We start from the raw sequence: 16,178 nt of genomic DNA, 5'->3' as shown, positions 1-16,178 counted from the left end.
GGTGGGAAAAGTCTTCAGTTCCCTCTGCTGCTTGGGGGTCCAACCTGATGTGGTGATCCCCCAGAGAATGCACCAGGCCTGCAGCCACCGGGGGTCTTCTCCCCTTCCTCAGCCTCCCTCCTCTCTTCTCCCCTTCCTCAGCCTCCCTCTGGCAGCCCCTACCCAGGGCAGGGTGATTCTCCTCCTCTGTCTCCTCATTTAGAACACCTGAGGGTGGAATGGTCAGTTGGTGCTGGGGAAGGAGGTTAAACCACGTTTTGTGCAGCTGGCAGTGGCAATGAGCAGCTTGGCACCCTCCATCCCTTGTTAACCCAACAGAAAGCACAGCCTAGCCACTAACTTCAACTTGTTTCACTTGAGCTGCTCTGCTTTCCCCAGAATGAAGCATAAATCCCCCTGAACTTGATGATTAGAGTCATGTCTGCAAAGAAAGAAAACCAAAAAAACACCAAAGAAGGGAGAAAAGTTATATTTCCAGGTTTTTCTTCTCAAGGATAAACCTCAAAATCCTTAACAAACTTTGTTATTCAAATTATCTTCCATAGCTGGAGACCATTCAAAACAGAACATTCAAAACAGTGAGAACAGTTGAAATAAGACTTGCGAAAAAAGACTCATAATGGAATACTATAACCCATACATGAACTTCTTAAAAAAATACAAAACAAAAAACAAAAAAAAGCCTCCAATGCAATGAACCCTTAACACATAACCCAACATGACTTCCATCTACCCATGCTTTCTGCAATCTGCTATTTCAGTCAGTAGTGATGATGGATGGTGACAGAAAACAAAGGAAGATTAATTAAATGGGATGAAATGCAGAAAAGGAGAAGAATTTCTGAAGATCATTTCCTCCCACCGTACAAATTCAACAAGTGTTTTCAAGTTTAGTTAAATTAAGCTGTAATTACCTTCTGTGGAATACTGGTGAGCAGACTGCTGCACAGCTGGAATAACACAGCAAGTGTAATTACTCACCACACCCCATTAAAGGAAAAAAAAAAACCAAAACAGTTTAGGTATTACTAAGCAGTATTTTAGCAGGGTTTTTAAATATCTGTCACCTGCTGGGTAAAAATCCCAAAGAAAACAGCTAAAGCAGGACAAGAACCTTACACCATCCCCAGCTGCCTCTCTGTCCCTCACGAAGCCACACGGAGCACAGAACACATGCACATACACACACTGCCAAGCAGCCCCAGGTGACTGGCTGCCCCTCAGGACGAGCAAAGCCGCAGCTCCCCCTGCAGCAGTCGCTGTCCAGCCCAAGAGCTGCCGTGCAGAGGAGGCCAGGCCGGCCAGCGTCAGCTGTAGCGCTCGCCCTGGAAGCGCGGCGCGAAGTTCCGCACGCCCTCGTTCTCCTGCGTGGTGATCAAGTCTATGATCGCTGTCAGCACCGCCGTGTCCCTGCTCTTGATGTCATCCCAGTCCACGGGATGGGGGCTCTCTATTTTCTCTTGCAGAAGGTCATCCAGTTCTTTTCTCAGTTTCTGGGAAGTGTTGTAACAAAGGAAAAGAAGGAAAAAGGCAAGAGATGGGTGTTACTGCTACACACAGCAGCAACAGAGAGGTTCCAGTGCCTCGGGCCCCTGTTCTCCCAACCTTTACACCTGCTCTGCTCCCCTCAGTTCATCTCCACACTGCTATTTTCACAATCAAACACTCTCTCAAAACCCAGTCTCTTTGATAAGAGGTGACCATCTCTGGAAGTGATGCCTCTTACAGCCCATGCAGCACTTAGCTAACTACCTCAGGATTAAAAAGACTGGCTTAAAATAGAAATAAAATTTTAAAAAATAGTCCGGTATGATTTTTGGGATCTAATATTAAACAGTTCTATGGAACCCATTCCTATTAACTGAGGAGCCCCACTCTCCTGTTTCCACATCTGTGTGGATATCTCCTGTACTGACCAAGTCATCCCACAGCATCTGTGCAAAATTAAATCTCTTTTGCTTACTTTGTGTGCTAGAACTGCTTGCTGGGAGTGCATTTCAAACATCATCTCCCTGAGTGATAAATCAATAGGCCCACAGGAATATCGAATCCAGAGATCCCTAAGCAGAATCAGTGTTACACTGAGCCTCCCAGGTACATGATTTTGAAACAGTTACCTTGACCAAGTTTGCTATTTTTTCTGGAGACTGGAAAACAATCCACTCATCCACAGCGATGGTGTCCTGGTCCTTATCCTTCTGAATGGATATATCCCCTCCAAAGAACAAGAGGCAGTATGGAGACACCTCCGTACAATCATACAGGTAAATCTGCACAACAGAATTCTCTGATCACCCTCTAAATATCTCCAGTGCCATCAGTAATCCTCAATGAGACTCCTACAGATTTCCAGAAGATCCTTACTCAGTTACTCACAAATTCTAAAGAATGCATGAAGCAACTCAGTTAAAAAAAAGTTACATGAAATTAGATTGCACAAGGCCAAAAATGGTCCCAAGTCTTTCAGTCTTTCACACAGTGGTGAAATAAAACCAGATGCTCCAAACAATGAGAGGAAAAAACATCAGCATATTGAGAAGTGTTAGGACTGTATTGAAATTAAAAAAAAAAAAACAAACCACTAAAAGAATTTACACCTGTTACTGCCAGACCTTACAAAACCCAAATCCTCAAAAAACCCCCAAGAACTAAACTACAGAAGTTGATTATTTGTGGTACAATACCCCAGTATCACAAAGGAAATAATCTGATGGTGTGTATAAGGAATGGCCTAGGACAGGAAGGCCCCAGAGCAAAGGCTGAACCCTGACCCCCTCTCATTAAGAGGGGATAATAAAAAAAATGAACCCCACAAGCACAGCTCTGACTCACACTGCTGGTCCTCATCTTCAAATGGTACACCAGCCAGTTGTAATGGAACTCTGTCTCCTCCACATTCACTGATTTGGGATGGATATTGACTGATCCATCTGTCTTGGTGCAAACTTTCACCCTTCAAAGAAAAAACAACAACAAAAAAAGAGTCTGATAATACAAGAAGTGATAAATCAACGGAGCAGGATCCCTGGGGTCTCTTTTCCCAAAGAACCAGGAGTGGCAGTGTTTGAACTGCTGCTGTAGAACCCCTTTAGAGCAGTGCTACTGAGGTGTTGTAACATCATGCATGGCTTGAGAAGGTCACACAAGTTAGTTCAGGTGCTACCAGGAATCCAGATGTTAAGAAATCAACAATCCCACCCTTCTCAGAGGAAGGAATACACAACCATGACTCCAACTCTAAAGTGAGATTCATTCATGCCATTCACTCAAGCCACTGCTTCACCTTGCCAAATTATGCTATGTAGAAAACACCCTGAATACAAACCAACTTTAAAGCAAACCCTCACATTTTTCTCTTTTTGCTGAAGCTGGGCCGGATCTTTGCCACCTTGGGATACAGGCCAGCACAGATGACTGCTTTGAGCAGCTTCTCATTACCTGCAGGAGACAGCAGAGTGAGTGAGGCACTTCTGCAAGCTGAGATTTCAGCTGGGATAAATGCTCCCTTCCCTCCATGGTTACCTGAGTTGGTGTTAGATTTGGGATCCTTGGGGTTTCTGCTATTCACAAACCCAGCTGCAAGGAGATGCTCAGCAAACTGCCCTTTCATGTTATGTAGCATCTAGGAAACAACAAACATTGCACAGAATGATGCTGTGCCAAAGGCTCCTCCCCTTCCCCACACACAGGATCCTGTGTGGCCCTGGCAGGTGCTGTTACCTGCATGGTATTTGAGGACAGGAAATATTCCCAGCAATAGTCCTTCTCATTCCTGAAACCACAACTCCGAGCCTCTTCCCAGCCCTGGGAATGGAAACCAGAGGTGTAAGGGGTTTGTAAGTGAACACTACAGGCTTAAGGACAGCCAAAACTGGAGGTCATCAAACATGTTCCCTACCAGGGAGAAAGCAACTCCTTTGATCTCTCTGTATATGTGCACACACCACAGTGCAGAGAAACACAACTGCACAACATGCTGAATCACAGCCTTCCTTTTGCCCTGGTGGGCAGTGATACCTGGCTGTGTTTGCCACAGCACCCACCCTTTGATGGAATTAACAAAGTTAAAGTTCTGGGCAGTAACTTGTGTTTTCCAGGCCGTTTATTTCCTCCTCTCCTCACCACAACACAGTACAGCACAACATCCCACACTCTGAAGTTGGCTTCAGCCTCTTGCAGAGGCCAAGAGTGAACAATTTCAGCAAGGTAACTATAGTACTGTGTTCCCTTTGTCATTTTCAGACTTGTCCTCCAGAAATCAGGTTACTGAGCCTGGAGACAAGATTATGCAACACTAGAAGGGTGAAAATCAGTTGGGTTTCATGTTTCTGTAGAAGCCAAACAAGAAAGCCTACAGAGCATAGGCTGATCAGGTTTTTCCTTAGGATCATCAATATTATTAAAATTAAAATTCTAGAAGAAAAAACCACATGAAAACATGCTTACAGTGAAGGCATTCACCACAGTCAGATGGTCGCTTTTCGAGTTCTTCGACAGCTCCTTTCTTCTTGCATCTGCGATTTTCTCTTTGCCCTAAAAATCAGAACCTACATAATACCTAGACTGACATGACAGTTCTCTTCTCCAAACTCAGGTACATCTGTACAGCAGTACTTTGTATGTAACACATGAAAATTATAGTTATTTCAAATATTCTGCAGGAAAAATGATAATTCATAGTATGCAAAGGCAACTCACTAGTAAAAATGTAATTACCATGACACTAATGAAAGTGCTCTTAAACTATAACACCTCACTGAGTCCCAGCATCCTCCTGAGATTCTTAAATTCCCACAGGTAACTGTGGTCTGTGAGACTTTACCAGAGGGATGACAAAAGGGTCCTTGAAGCTGAGGCTGGCTGCAATGGTCAGCACGGGGTCCAGGCAGCAGAACAAGGCTCCACACAGGATCATCTTCCCAATGTGTGGCTCCACGGGCAGCCGTGCCAGGTGCACACCCAGGGGAGTCAGCTCCTCCTGCCTGTCCAGAGCATTCTGCCAGCACAAGGGCAGAGAGGAAAGAAACACACACCATATGAAATGGGGAGCATTTCCTTGGTACACAGGTATCCCCCACTAATACCCAAACCAGCTGTTCCTATCTATGGCTACAACTCATCTGTACACATGCCACCAGGGCAAGGAGTCAGCAGAACAAATGTGCCATGAACCTCTCCTGCCCCAGCAGCCAGGGGAACAATGACACCAGGTGCTCCTCCCACGTGCTCGTTTGTCTCCAGCTCCTCACTGACCCACCGGCAGCAGGAAGGCAGGGAGGCAGCAGGGTACAGAGGAGGCAGTCCCCGAAGTGCAGGGCCACGTGTGTGTCTGGAGTCCTTCACAAAGTCCCTCTGCAGCACTCTGCAGGGCCCCAAGCACCATGGATTGTGTGCAATGTCCCCTCTGTGCAGCGAGGGTCCACCCAGGCTCTGTGCCAGGGGAAGGGGCTGCAATGCCCAGAGCTGTGCAGGCACCCCTGCCTGGTGACCCCACAGTGCCACAGCTCTGAACAGATGAAGCAAAACTTTACCAGCTCCATGAGGTGATTTATGGCCAGCATCACAGCATCACGAGAGGGGGGGTCCATCAGTTTGCTCAGAAAATAGGCAATTCCACCAAGCCTCAGGATCTGAAAGAAAAATCACAACAAAAGCCTACAGCAGCTGGAGAAAGATGGTTGTCTAAAACTGGTTAGCAGTAACCACACTCATTGAAGTAGTGTGAGCAATTCACAGCCCCAGTTAGAATTTCTTGGGTTAAGAACTAAGGACAAAAAAAATGTACTAGTGATGGAGTTTGCAGCAGAAGAATCTATTCTTCATTCAGTTCACTTACACATGGCAATCCTTCTGCTTTTGTAAGGAATTCAATGCAAACTGCCAAAAAGGAAATTCACACCAGTTCTAAAACGACTTTGTAGTAAAATTCTTTTAAGAGATCGTATAAATTGACTCACTGGCATTCTCACTGTTTTGGATGAACAACTCTAGGCTCACAGTTGGATTAACTTATTCTCTCACCAGTTATCCCAATGGAAAAATAGGTAATAAATATTTTTGAAGATTCCTGCCTTTACCTTGATTTGTAAGCAGAGTTCTTCCAAGGGTGTCCTCAGGATCTCTGGTAACTGATAATCATCCAGCAGGCTGGCACGCAGCCCGTTGTACAGATGGTAACAGTGGCCTGGCTGAACCCTGCAATGATTTAAAGAAACCATTCTTATGGGTTTGGGCATTTGTTGGGTTTTTTAAACCAATGAAACTGATACATTATGGGTCTATTTCTTACAAAGAGCTTCCCAAAACTCCTCCAGGAATTAGAACTGAAGTGCATTCAATTGTAAAACCCACTTCAGTCTTCTGAAGACCCATCAGCAGGAAAGAGGCATAGAGAACACAGAAATTAATTTTTACACCATTTCCACTTTACTGTATCAGCCTCATAAATCAGGTGTGAGAGCAATGACAAAAATTACAACAAAATGCAGGACACTCTTCTATAGGAGGGAAACTGTGGAGTTAAACACAGCACAGGTCAATTCAGCTTCCTAGGAAGGCAAGGAAATCATTCCCTGCCCAGGAACAGGAGCCAGCTGTGCCAGCACATGCAAATAATAAAAACCTTCAGCACTGTGGGAAACTCAACATCCCCAAACTTCCCTAAGCACCCCCTGTTCCTACCTTCCTGCTCGACCCTTCCTCTGCTTGGCATTGGCTTTGCTGACCCACTCTGCAGCCATGGTGCTGATGTTGTTCTGGGTGTCAAAGTGAGTCTCCTTTATTTTCCCCCCATCTATAACGAACACCACGTCATCAATCGTGATGCTGTTGGAAAAAAAGAGGAAAAAAAAGCAACTTTTCACCTTTGCAAGTGTGACCTAGGATTGGCTTTGGCCTCTCTTTATTCCCTCCCAAACAGAGTCAGCAATTAAAAAAATCTGCCTTTGGAATTTCATTAACAACTATGTTACTGATTTATTCTCCTTGGTCTGGCAGAAGTTCCCACTTGGACTCTGAACAGAGGACAGGCAGCTCAGATTATCCTGTACAAATCATTCTAGCAATTGTTTAGTATTCCTGTAGTTTAACTGTTCAAAACAACAGAGTTGGCTGGATTGTTTAAAACAATTATAGGAAAACTCTGTTTAGTCTATAAATATTTCTAAACTAATGGCACAAACACAAACATATTTTCAGGAACACCAAAGAGGCTTATACTTTAAATCATCACTTCCATTTATTTTGTTAAACACATAGCTTTCCTGGCTCTGGGCAGCCAGGCACTTACCTGGTTTCTGCAATGTTGGTTGCAATCACAATTTTCCTGACTCCTGGCGGGGTCTTCTTGAACACCTGTAATTACCCAGGGCCCATTTATGTCTTTGCCAAAAGCAAACATGTGCTTCATTCTTTTTTTTTTTTTTTTTCTTGTAGTTGTGAAAGATTGCAATAAAAGAGAAGCATACCTGAGTCTGGTTAACAGTAGGCATCAGTGAATGCAAAGGGATGATAATAAACCTATCTGAAAGTTAAAAATCAGTAGAAGATATGGTGTAAGCACAGAAACTTCCAATTTTACAGGAAAATCTATTAAATCAACCATGCAGAACAGAGAAAATAGGCCGCAAGTCAGGCTACTGCTTCTTGCTCTGAGATCACAGGTATTTGTATCATAACAGCAAATTCTAAAGTGAAAAGGTATAAAGGCCTTTTTTACGATGCTATAACATGAAGAGTTAAGACAATATGTGAAGTTATGTATAGTAATTCAGACTTCCTTTTTAAATTCTGAAGTTATTAAATAATTGGTCAAGTTTAATACACAAACTGACACTCAATCTGCCAATGAACTGGAATTCTGCATCTATGGAATGTACACAACCACACTGCAAGTCACCATCTGAACAGCCAAGAGCCCAGCTAAGACAGGTGAGATGGAAATATGAGAGATGCAAAAGGACAAGTTAAAGTGTGTCAGACAGGCACAGAGTACTTGAGGGTTTGTAAGAAATTCCCAAATCAACAGGATTTAAGGGAACGATCAGCAAAGCAGGGGAAGCTGCTCAAGGATGAAGCACAGAGGAAGCACACACAGAATGGAGTTTAGTTTTGGATGGGAGCTCTCCCAGCTGCAGGAAAGGACAAGAGGAAGAAGATGCAGGTCAGGTTGTTTTTCAGATTGTCACTCCCACACTGAGGAAAATGAGTGGTTGTTAGCAGAGGAAAGGACACCAGACACACAAAAACTGCTGAACACCCTGGAGAGGAGACAAGGGAAAAAATGAATCCAGCCCAACTGCAGCAACCCCATGCAAAAGGAGTCTGCCCCCAGTGCCACTGCCAGAAGTCCCACAGAGAGTTTGGGTTTTACCTGACTTAAACATGACTTGAGACATCAAGAGCTCATGCAAAGTGCTGATGTTATCCCAGCCTGGCAGAAACACCAGAATTGCACCATCCTACGGGGAAAAGAGGCAGTGAAGGGAAGAGAGGTCAGAACACATCACACACTGCACAGAGAGCCAGCTCCTTGCACACTGACAAATGGTGGGCATGTGAGATGTGAAACCTCACAGACCCAGCCTGGTACAGTCTGTCAAGTTTTTTTTTTTTCCTAGAAAAGAGCTACCTCCATGTATTTATCTGAACATAAAAGTAGTTCAAAACTGTTCAATTACTTAGAAGAGCAAACAAAAACTTCTCTTCTTTCTGTGTGACCAGCCAAAGCCATTGCCAGCTCTAGCACTGCCCCCAGCTCAGTCCCACTGTACCTCCTCTTCCAGCACAATGTGTCTGATCAGTGCTGCTATAAGGTCCAGGTCCACCTTGTCATCATCCATCATTTCCAAGGCACTGATTGTGCTTGCTGAATACCTGCAGCAGGGAAAGCACAGACATGTAAAGCTCTGAGTGAGCCACCCAGCCATGAACCCACCTGCAATCAGCTCAGTTCTCTGAGCAACTCCTGCACCTCCAAAGGGCTCTCCACATTTAGTTCAGTGTGATTATTGTCAGTTCAGAACTGCTGAGGAATTACCATGTCATGACTGAACTGTTTTGAAGCCCTTGCATGACCTCCCTCCTTCTCATTGATGAGCCAGGGACTGACAATTTGTATTTAGGTAATGAACTGAAACTTGAACAACTCAGAGGCAAAGGGAGCTAATCCTGCTGTCTCTAAAGCACTTCACTAGCTGCCAGCCAACTGTACAGATAATTCCATCACCATTTTCCACAGCAGCCGCTATCCCACTGTTCCTAAAGCCCAGCAACACAACACAGCACTAATTTATGGTTGTCACTTCAGAGCTGCCTGGAAACTGGAAGCAGAAGAGAAACTTGGGCCCAACCTGCCCTGCAGCTGCCTTAGGTAGCCTGGCCACTGCTGCCTGTAGATCTCCTCCCTCTCCTCCTTCTCTGGCCTGCTCATGTGGCCCTGCATGAAGCCCCTCCTCCAGTGCAGCCGGCGGTCCGTCTTCTCCGGGGTGTACCTGTGCACAGCAGGAGCAGACACAATTCCATCTGAAACTGAGAGAATTTACAGCAGCTGCACAGTTCTCAAACCATGGACAATATGCTGTGCTTTAGCTAAATCATGTGTAAGAATCTTCAGTTTCTCTTCTGACAGAAATCTTACAAAAGCAGGGACCAGCCCTACTAAGTATGAGAACATGTAGGGGAAAAAAGTGAAAAGCAAGAAAGACTAGCTTAATTTAGAGACCTGAAAATTCACCACAGCAACAGAGAAACTGTTCTTCCCCTCAAGCCAATATTCCCAGGTAACTGTGGAATTATGGGTAACCTGTAATTACTGTACAAGGCCCCCCTTAGGAGGTTTACTGTTGAAAAATACAGGCAACTCTTCTTTATGCCAAGTTAATCTTTGAACATACATACACTAGGCTAAGCCCCCACCCAAATACTCTCCGAAATGATGTTCAGAAAAAACACTTACCTCAACTTCTCAATGACATCTTCAAGCAGATATTCCACCACTGGGAAAGTGAACCCAGGGATGTGAATCATCGGGCAATGGTCTGTGGAGGGAGGCAGAACTCAGTTTTAAAACCACTGATGAAATACTGCACTGAAAGAACAGAAGCAATAAACATTCCTCACTAGTTCTGCAATATAGCTGTCATGTCTACGGGACATTTCCAGTTGTCAGGGAAGATGTCACATTCACCCCCAAGTAAGGCTGCTGAATAAAAAAAGGACAGGCAGCAGGCAGTATTCTGCACACCACGATGTTCAACTGGTTCCAGCTACTGGAAAAAGCTGTGAGACTGAACAACACAAAGTTCAATCTGCCTGCCCCTTCAGAGCAAGAATGCTAAACGTGGTAAATATTTACTAGGAAAATACTCTGTGGATTCTGTTTCCATAATGTGTCTGAAAAGCAAAACCAGAAGCAATGAGATAAAACTGAGAGAAACTGCATGTCCAGCAGCTGGCGGGTATTTGTAAAACTGAAGTAATTTCTTCCTTTGATACAAATCAATGCTATCATTCAAGGACTGCACTATACTTTTAGAAGCCTAAATTACTTAAGAAGAACATTTCTAGGAAGCATTTCACCTACCAAAGTACTCGGAAAACTTCTCTGCATTTAAAGTAGCACTCATCAGTATGACTTTCAGATCCTGCCGAACATTCAGAAGATCTTTAATAATGCTCATTAAAACATCTGATTGAAGATTTCTTTCATGGATTTCATCAAGAACTACATGACTGATGCTGGACAAGTGCCTAAAAAGAGAAGGGGAAGAAGTTAAACTTTTGCTTTTAGAAAAAATAAAAAGCAGAGCCATGACTGTTTGGAACAGCCCAGGACTCATTCCATAATTGCATTCAGTGTCTCATTAAACAGGAGCTCTTACTTATCTGACTGGAGCCACTGCAGGACAATTCCCGTGGTACAGTACAAAATGGAACCTTGTTTCCTTGGCAAGCGGCTGAAAGAGACACAATAAAATAAGAACTCCTCAGTTTTCCTCTGTATTTAACAAAATGCTGTAAAACCTTAAACCCCAGCTGCAGGTGCCATTGCAGACATGATGCAATGTGCCTCACTGCCTCCCTCCCTCACAGCACACGGAATTGGGCCACTGCTGCATCACCTCTGTGGCTGGGGAATGGAGCAGGGAGAGGCCCTGGCTTCCAGGCACCCCGTGCCATCCCCTGCACACTGAGGTGCTGATCCCCACTTCCTGCAGCTCAGAGGGCACTCACATGCACAGCACTGGGAGCAAAGAGGAATAGCAGAGATTCTATAAACCCCAGGTAAAATGCTGGGAGGGCTCAGCTCTCCTCTCTCACCAGCAGTTTTGCTTCAACAAACGGGCTCCCTTATGTGCTGGTACCACTTCAGATTTTTCAGTTATAGCCAACTACAAACGTAAAAGCTTTTGCTCTGCAAGCTTCTGTCACTGCACCTATTACATGGTCCCAGGGAATTGGTCCATAAATATGTGTAGCAAATGCACAGCTTTCCACAGAAATATGGTTTGGAGCATTTTCATTTTTTCTTGAAATTCATTGATTAGGGACATCAGTTTTATTTCTCCCCGCAGCAGAACCGTTTACAAGAGCTGAAAACAGGACTTATTAGACAAAGCCTAACTTAGAATAGTCACTGTCACATAAAAGATAGTAAATGCACTCAAACCTCTTCCTAAAATTCAAAAACCTCATCCCTTCCTCACAGGAATTCCTTCAGGGGAAAACACCAGCAGGAAAGCAGTTCTTTCTTTTTAGAAGTACTTTTCAAATAGTCTCCTTTGGATAACAAGAGACCCTTGCCATGGAGCTGCTCACCTCTGCAGGCGGATCTGGTACCCCGTGCTCCTGCCGTTGCCACAGCTCTCTGCCCTCTCAGCAGCCACTCTCTCAGCCACCTGAGGGGGACAAAGAAAATCAGGCTGATCTCTGACTGAGCTGCTTACCAGTAGGAACACCTGGTTCTGAGAGGTTTGTAAATTAAGAAATGCCCCGAAGAACAACTTTTCTCCTCCCATGAGAGCAGCAACCCAGGGACAAGACTCTAGGAACACAGGGCATTAGCAGCCCATTCCCGTTTCAGAGCTTGGCCATCTGACACTGAACTACCAAGGAGAGTAACTACAGAGCATTTGAAAGCCAGATTCTTTCCTGCTCATTAACACACCTCTAGAGGGCCCCACACTGCATTAGTTTTTATCTTAGTGGGCATTTGCACTGCCCAAATCCATGAAACCCACAGAGGTACCCCATGACTAAAGCCAGGGAAGAAGGAGGCTGCAGTGCCAGTGCTCCACGGACACTGAGCCTTGTGAACAGCCAGTCAGCACAGGTTCCCAGCACCGTTACTTGCAGCAGCCTGGGCAGGGGCACTCACAGAGATGGCACTGATCCTGCGGGGCTGTGTGCACACGATCCTGCAGGTGGAGCCCAGGCCACGCTCGATGTGGTCGTCCAGGATGAACTGTGTCACCTGCGTGGTCTTGCCGCAGCCCGTCTCGCCGCTGATCACCGTCACGCGGTTGCTGTTGATCAGCTTCACCAGCTCCTGGCCACACAGAGACACAGCTGTTACTGCTCTGCTGCTGCAAACACACTGTGGAGGATTCTGACAATTCCCTGCTCCTGTGGCCTGAACTCTGAGCTAAGTATCAACGTGCTCAGCTGCCTCCTGTCATGCTACCAAAAACGTTAAATCTCACAGAAGCCATTTCTGCACATTTGCACTTCACATGTGTAGGGTTTAAGGCATGCTCAACCTCAACGCTAGCTTTAAATGCTTTAGATCCTGAATGAAAGCAACATAGAAGAACTAAAATGAAAGCCTGAAATACATTTTTAACCTTTCTGCTTCCTGCTTTGCTCCTGTAGATCTCTGGAGGCTGAACACAAGAGTTTGCCCTGTGGGACTCCAAGCCTGCACAAACTAAAGGTTTTCAGCACAATATTTTAACATTTCTTGTACCAAGAGGAACAGTTTCCCAGCCTCGTCCTCCCCTCCCCAAGGACTGTTAAGGGCAGTATGACTATTTAAAGAAACCAATCCTAACAGCAAGGACATTATGACAAATAGAGGGACTGTAGGAAGGAGCTCACTGATCACCCACTGAGCCTGCAAAAGCAAACAGAATATCAGAATACTCCATTTCTACTGCATACAGGGGATATCAGCCTAAGAATTAACATCAATTAATAACAGCCCCTGCTTTGGAGCACTGCACCACAGAGACTCTCTCAATGCACACTCACCTCTCTCATCCCGTATGAGGGCAGCTTCTCTCGGAATCTCTGGGGAAAAAGAAAAAATGTTTCTCTTTAAACATCTTTTCAACACTGAAGCAATAGAACAGATTTCACCTCTATTAGATTTCACCCTTTAGTTTGGGCTAAACTACAAAATAATGACAAACTGCTCAGCCACACTTGTATAAACACAGGCCAGTGGGAAATAACTTTAATTCCTGTGTTGTTTCAGTTTCATTCAATTTAGAAAAATTATTTCAGCCCAACAGTTAAGTACACGACAAGGCAGGTATATACAGGTGCAAGAGCAGGGCCTGGTATGGAAAAGAGAACTGGTGTCCAGGGAAAGACCATTTTCTGTACATGGCTGCTCAAAACAAAACCCCTGTTTTCAAAAGGCCATTCCTTCAGAGCCCAGTGCTGTGCTTCTAGTTTCAGACATAACTGCAGGGACACAATCCATAAAAAAGAAAGAGACACCCACCCAATAGAACAACATGTCAGCTTCAAATTTCAGATTCTAACTGTTTCTGAAATTTGTCATTTTCAATTTTTAACCACTGTTCTATCAATAGGTAAGAATTTTATGAATTCTAAAGATAATTTTTAGCAAAAATAACATCATGACAACTTTCTAGTAAATTACGAGGGATTACATTTGGAGGTTAGCTTAATTTAAAAAAAATTCCAATTAAAAGTTTTCAACTTAACACAGGGAAAAGTACCTGCATTTCAATATATCTGGGATCAGATCTCTTCTTCATTAAGTCTTCTTTAAGTTGTTCATCTAAATCAGCATCCTGCTCGGTTTTTTCACAGAGGAATTCCACATCCAAATCCAGGGATGTTTTCTCCCAGGTTGGTATCTGTCTCACAGGAGCTTTCTCAGCATCTGGTTTCACTTTGGCAGGCTGCTCTGGAGCAGGGCTGGAATGACAGAACAAGAACTTCAGATTCCCCCAGCTGTGCCTGGCCACACGCAGAGTGCAGGTAATTACATCCAGCAGTTAATGAACCAACAGTCCATGGGAACAGAGAACCACGGAATGGTTTGGGTTGGAAGGACCTCAAAGCTCACCCAGAGCCACCCTGCCATGGCAGGAACACCTCCCACTGCCCCAGTTGCTCCAAACCCCAGTGTCCAACCCAGCCCTGGGCACTGCCAGGGATCCAGGGGCAGCCCCAGCTGCTCTGGGTCTGTCACTGCAGCGAAAATCATTAAACCAAAATAAAGTCTCAAACTACCAGCCACCAAAAACCTGACATCAGGATCTAAGAAAAAACACACTTTGTTCTTTTGTACCAAACAAAGCCCCAAAGCAACAAAGCATCATCAGAAAAGGACAGCTTGACCCACTGCCCCATAACTGGATCCCTCACCAAAGGGAGCCCCAATTCCCTCATTCAGCACACGGGCCCATTCCAGCTATTCCTGCAAATCCTTAATGACTCCAGAACAGACCCTGCGAAAATGTTCCAAGACTGCACAATAACTCAAAACAGAAGCCATAATCCACTTCAGGAAGAGTTGTTCCAGAGGCCAAGAGAGCTGAAAAGTCCCATGCATCTACTGTAGTAGGCCTTGAGATGAGTTAGAAGTTTTATGAGTTTAAGTAGAAATTCAACACCCTAAACTCAGCAGTAATGAAAGAGTTTTACAGCAATGACTACAACCATTTCAGTGTGACAATGTGACATGTGGAGAAACTGGAGGGTATTTGTTGAGCCAGTACACTCAATAAAGGCAAATCACTTCTGACACATCTTCCTGACAGCTTGTGGAAAGTCTGTGCAATTCAAAGTGAATAAATGAACTGGTAATTATATCTCTTTACCCTTCTTCATCCCCAGACCACCAGGACATGGCTTCTTGCTCTTTGTCGTTTTTAGTCTGGACAGAATTCAGCAGCTGCACGATTTGCTCTTCCCGGCGCTCGTCCATGCGCACCACAGCTCTCTAGGGCAGAAAGCACAGGGTCCATCATCAGCGGGGAGCCCGAGCAGCCCAACAACGGCAGCGGCAGCCCTCACACACCGGCCCGCCGCTGTGCCCAGGGCTCCGGGCACCGCTGCTGTGACCAGGGGCTCCGAGCACCACAAACAACGGCCGCGGCAGCCCTCACACACCGGCCCGCTGCTGTGCCCAGGGCTCCGGGCACCGCTGCTGTGCCCAGGGCTCCGGGCACCACAAACAGCGGCCGCAGCAGCCCTCACACACCGGCCTGCCTCTGTGACCGGGCACGACCGGACACCTCCGGCTCTGCCTGCGCGGAGAGGCACAGGCCCCCGCCCCAGAACGCGTCCCCACGTCCCTCACCTGCTGCCGGTCGGCGTCCCGGTTCTTCTGGCCCTGCCTGCGGGCGTACCACAGCCCGATCTCGCGGCCCTTCAGGTGGCTGGGGTGCCGTCCCCGCCCGCCTCCGCCGCCCGCCGCGGAGGAGGCGGCGGCGGCGCCGCCATCGCTGCCGTGGCCCCGGCCCCGGCCGCGACCGCGGCCCCAGTCACGGCGCTGCTCGTAGCTCATGGCCGCGGGTGCCGGCGCGGCTCAGCCCGGCGCGGCTCAGCCCGGCCCGGCGCGGCCCCGCCTCATCCGCCGGCACCGCCCGCCTCATCCGCCGCCGTGCTTCCGCCCGCCCGCCCGCTGCCTTGCAGAGCGCGGAGCCCGGATTCGAGTCCCGACCCTATCGGACCCATCCGCGGGCCCAGGGTTCGAGTCCCGGCCCCACCTAATCCAGCCCCCGGGTCTCGGGTTCGGGTCCCGAACCCACCTGGGGGCCCGGGTTCGAGTCCTCACTCTGACCCGCTCTGCTGGACCCGGGTTCGGGTCCCCCAACCGGCCGCTGTGTTGCAGAATTGGGAATCTGTATCGTTTTCTTAGTGTTTGAATTCGTATACTTTCAGGCCTAATCAACAAGAAAACAGATTTAATCCGTGAA

At 46.4% G+C, this 16,178-nt stretch overlaps 1 protein-coding gene across 1 annotated transcript; it reads right to left on the bottom strand.

The window, feature by feature from the left end:
• Nucleotides 1–453: 453 nt before the first annotated feature.
• On the bottom strand, nucleotides 454–15,766 carry DHX36 (DEAH-box helicase 36). The gene is made up of 25 exons (XM_063167463.1): nucleotides 15,560–15,766; nucleotides 15,078–15,199; nucleotides 13,968–14,169; nucleotides 13,249–13,287; nucleotides 12,377–12,547; nucleotides 11,818–11,897; nucleotides 10,881–10,955; nucleotides 10,583–10,749; nucleotides 9,956–10,037; nucleotides 9,351–9,491; nucleotides 8,772–8,874; nucleotides 8,372–8,459; nucleotides 7,467–7,522; nucleotides 7,289–7,353; nucleotides 6,682–6,825; nucleotides 6,078–6,195; nucleotides 5,532–5,630; nucleotides 4,823–4,996; nucleotides 4,447–4,533; nucleotides 3,721–3,804; nucleotides 3,523–3,622; nucleotides 3,348–3,438; nucleotides 2,833–2,953; nucleotides 2,118–2,270; nucleotides 454–1,493 (listed from the first exon to the last, which is right to left on the bottom strand). The coding sequence occupies exons 1-25, from the start codon at nucleotides 15,764–15,766 to the stop codon at nucleotides 1,308–1,310; spliced, it is 2,955 nt and encodes a 984-aa protein (XP_063023533.1). The 3' UTR covers nucleotides 454–1,307.
• Between the last annotated feature and the right edge of the window lie 412 nt (nucleotides 15,767–16,178).

This window comes from Melospiza melodia, chromosome 12 (genome assembly GCF_035770615.1).
Source record: "Melospiza melodia melodia isolate bMelMel2 chromosome 12, bMelMel2.pri, whole genome shotgun sequence".
In the NCBI taxonomy this organism is placed as follows: domain Eukaryota; kingdom Metazoa; phylum Chordata; class Aves; order Passeriformes; family Passerellidae; genus Melospiza; species Melospiza melodia.
This window is presented reverse-complemented; position numbering and strand designations above follow the sequence as displayed.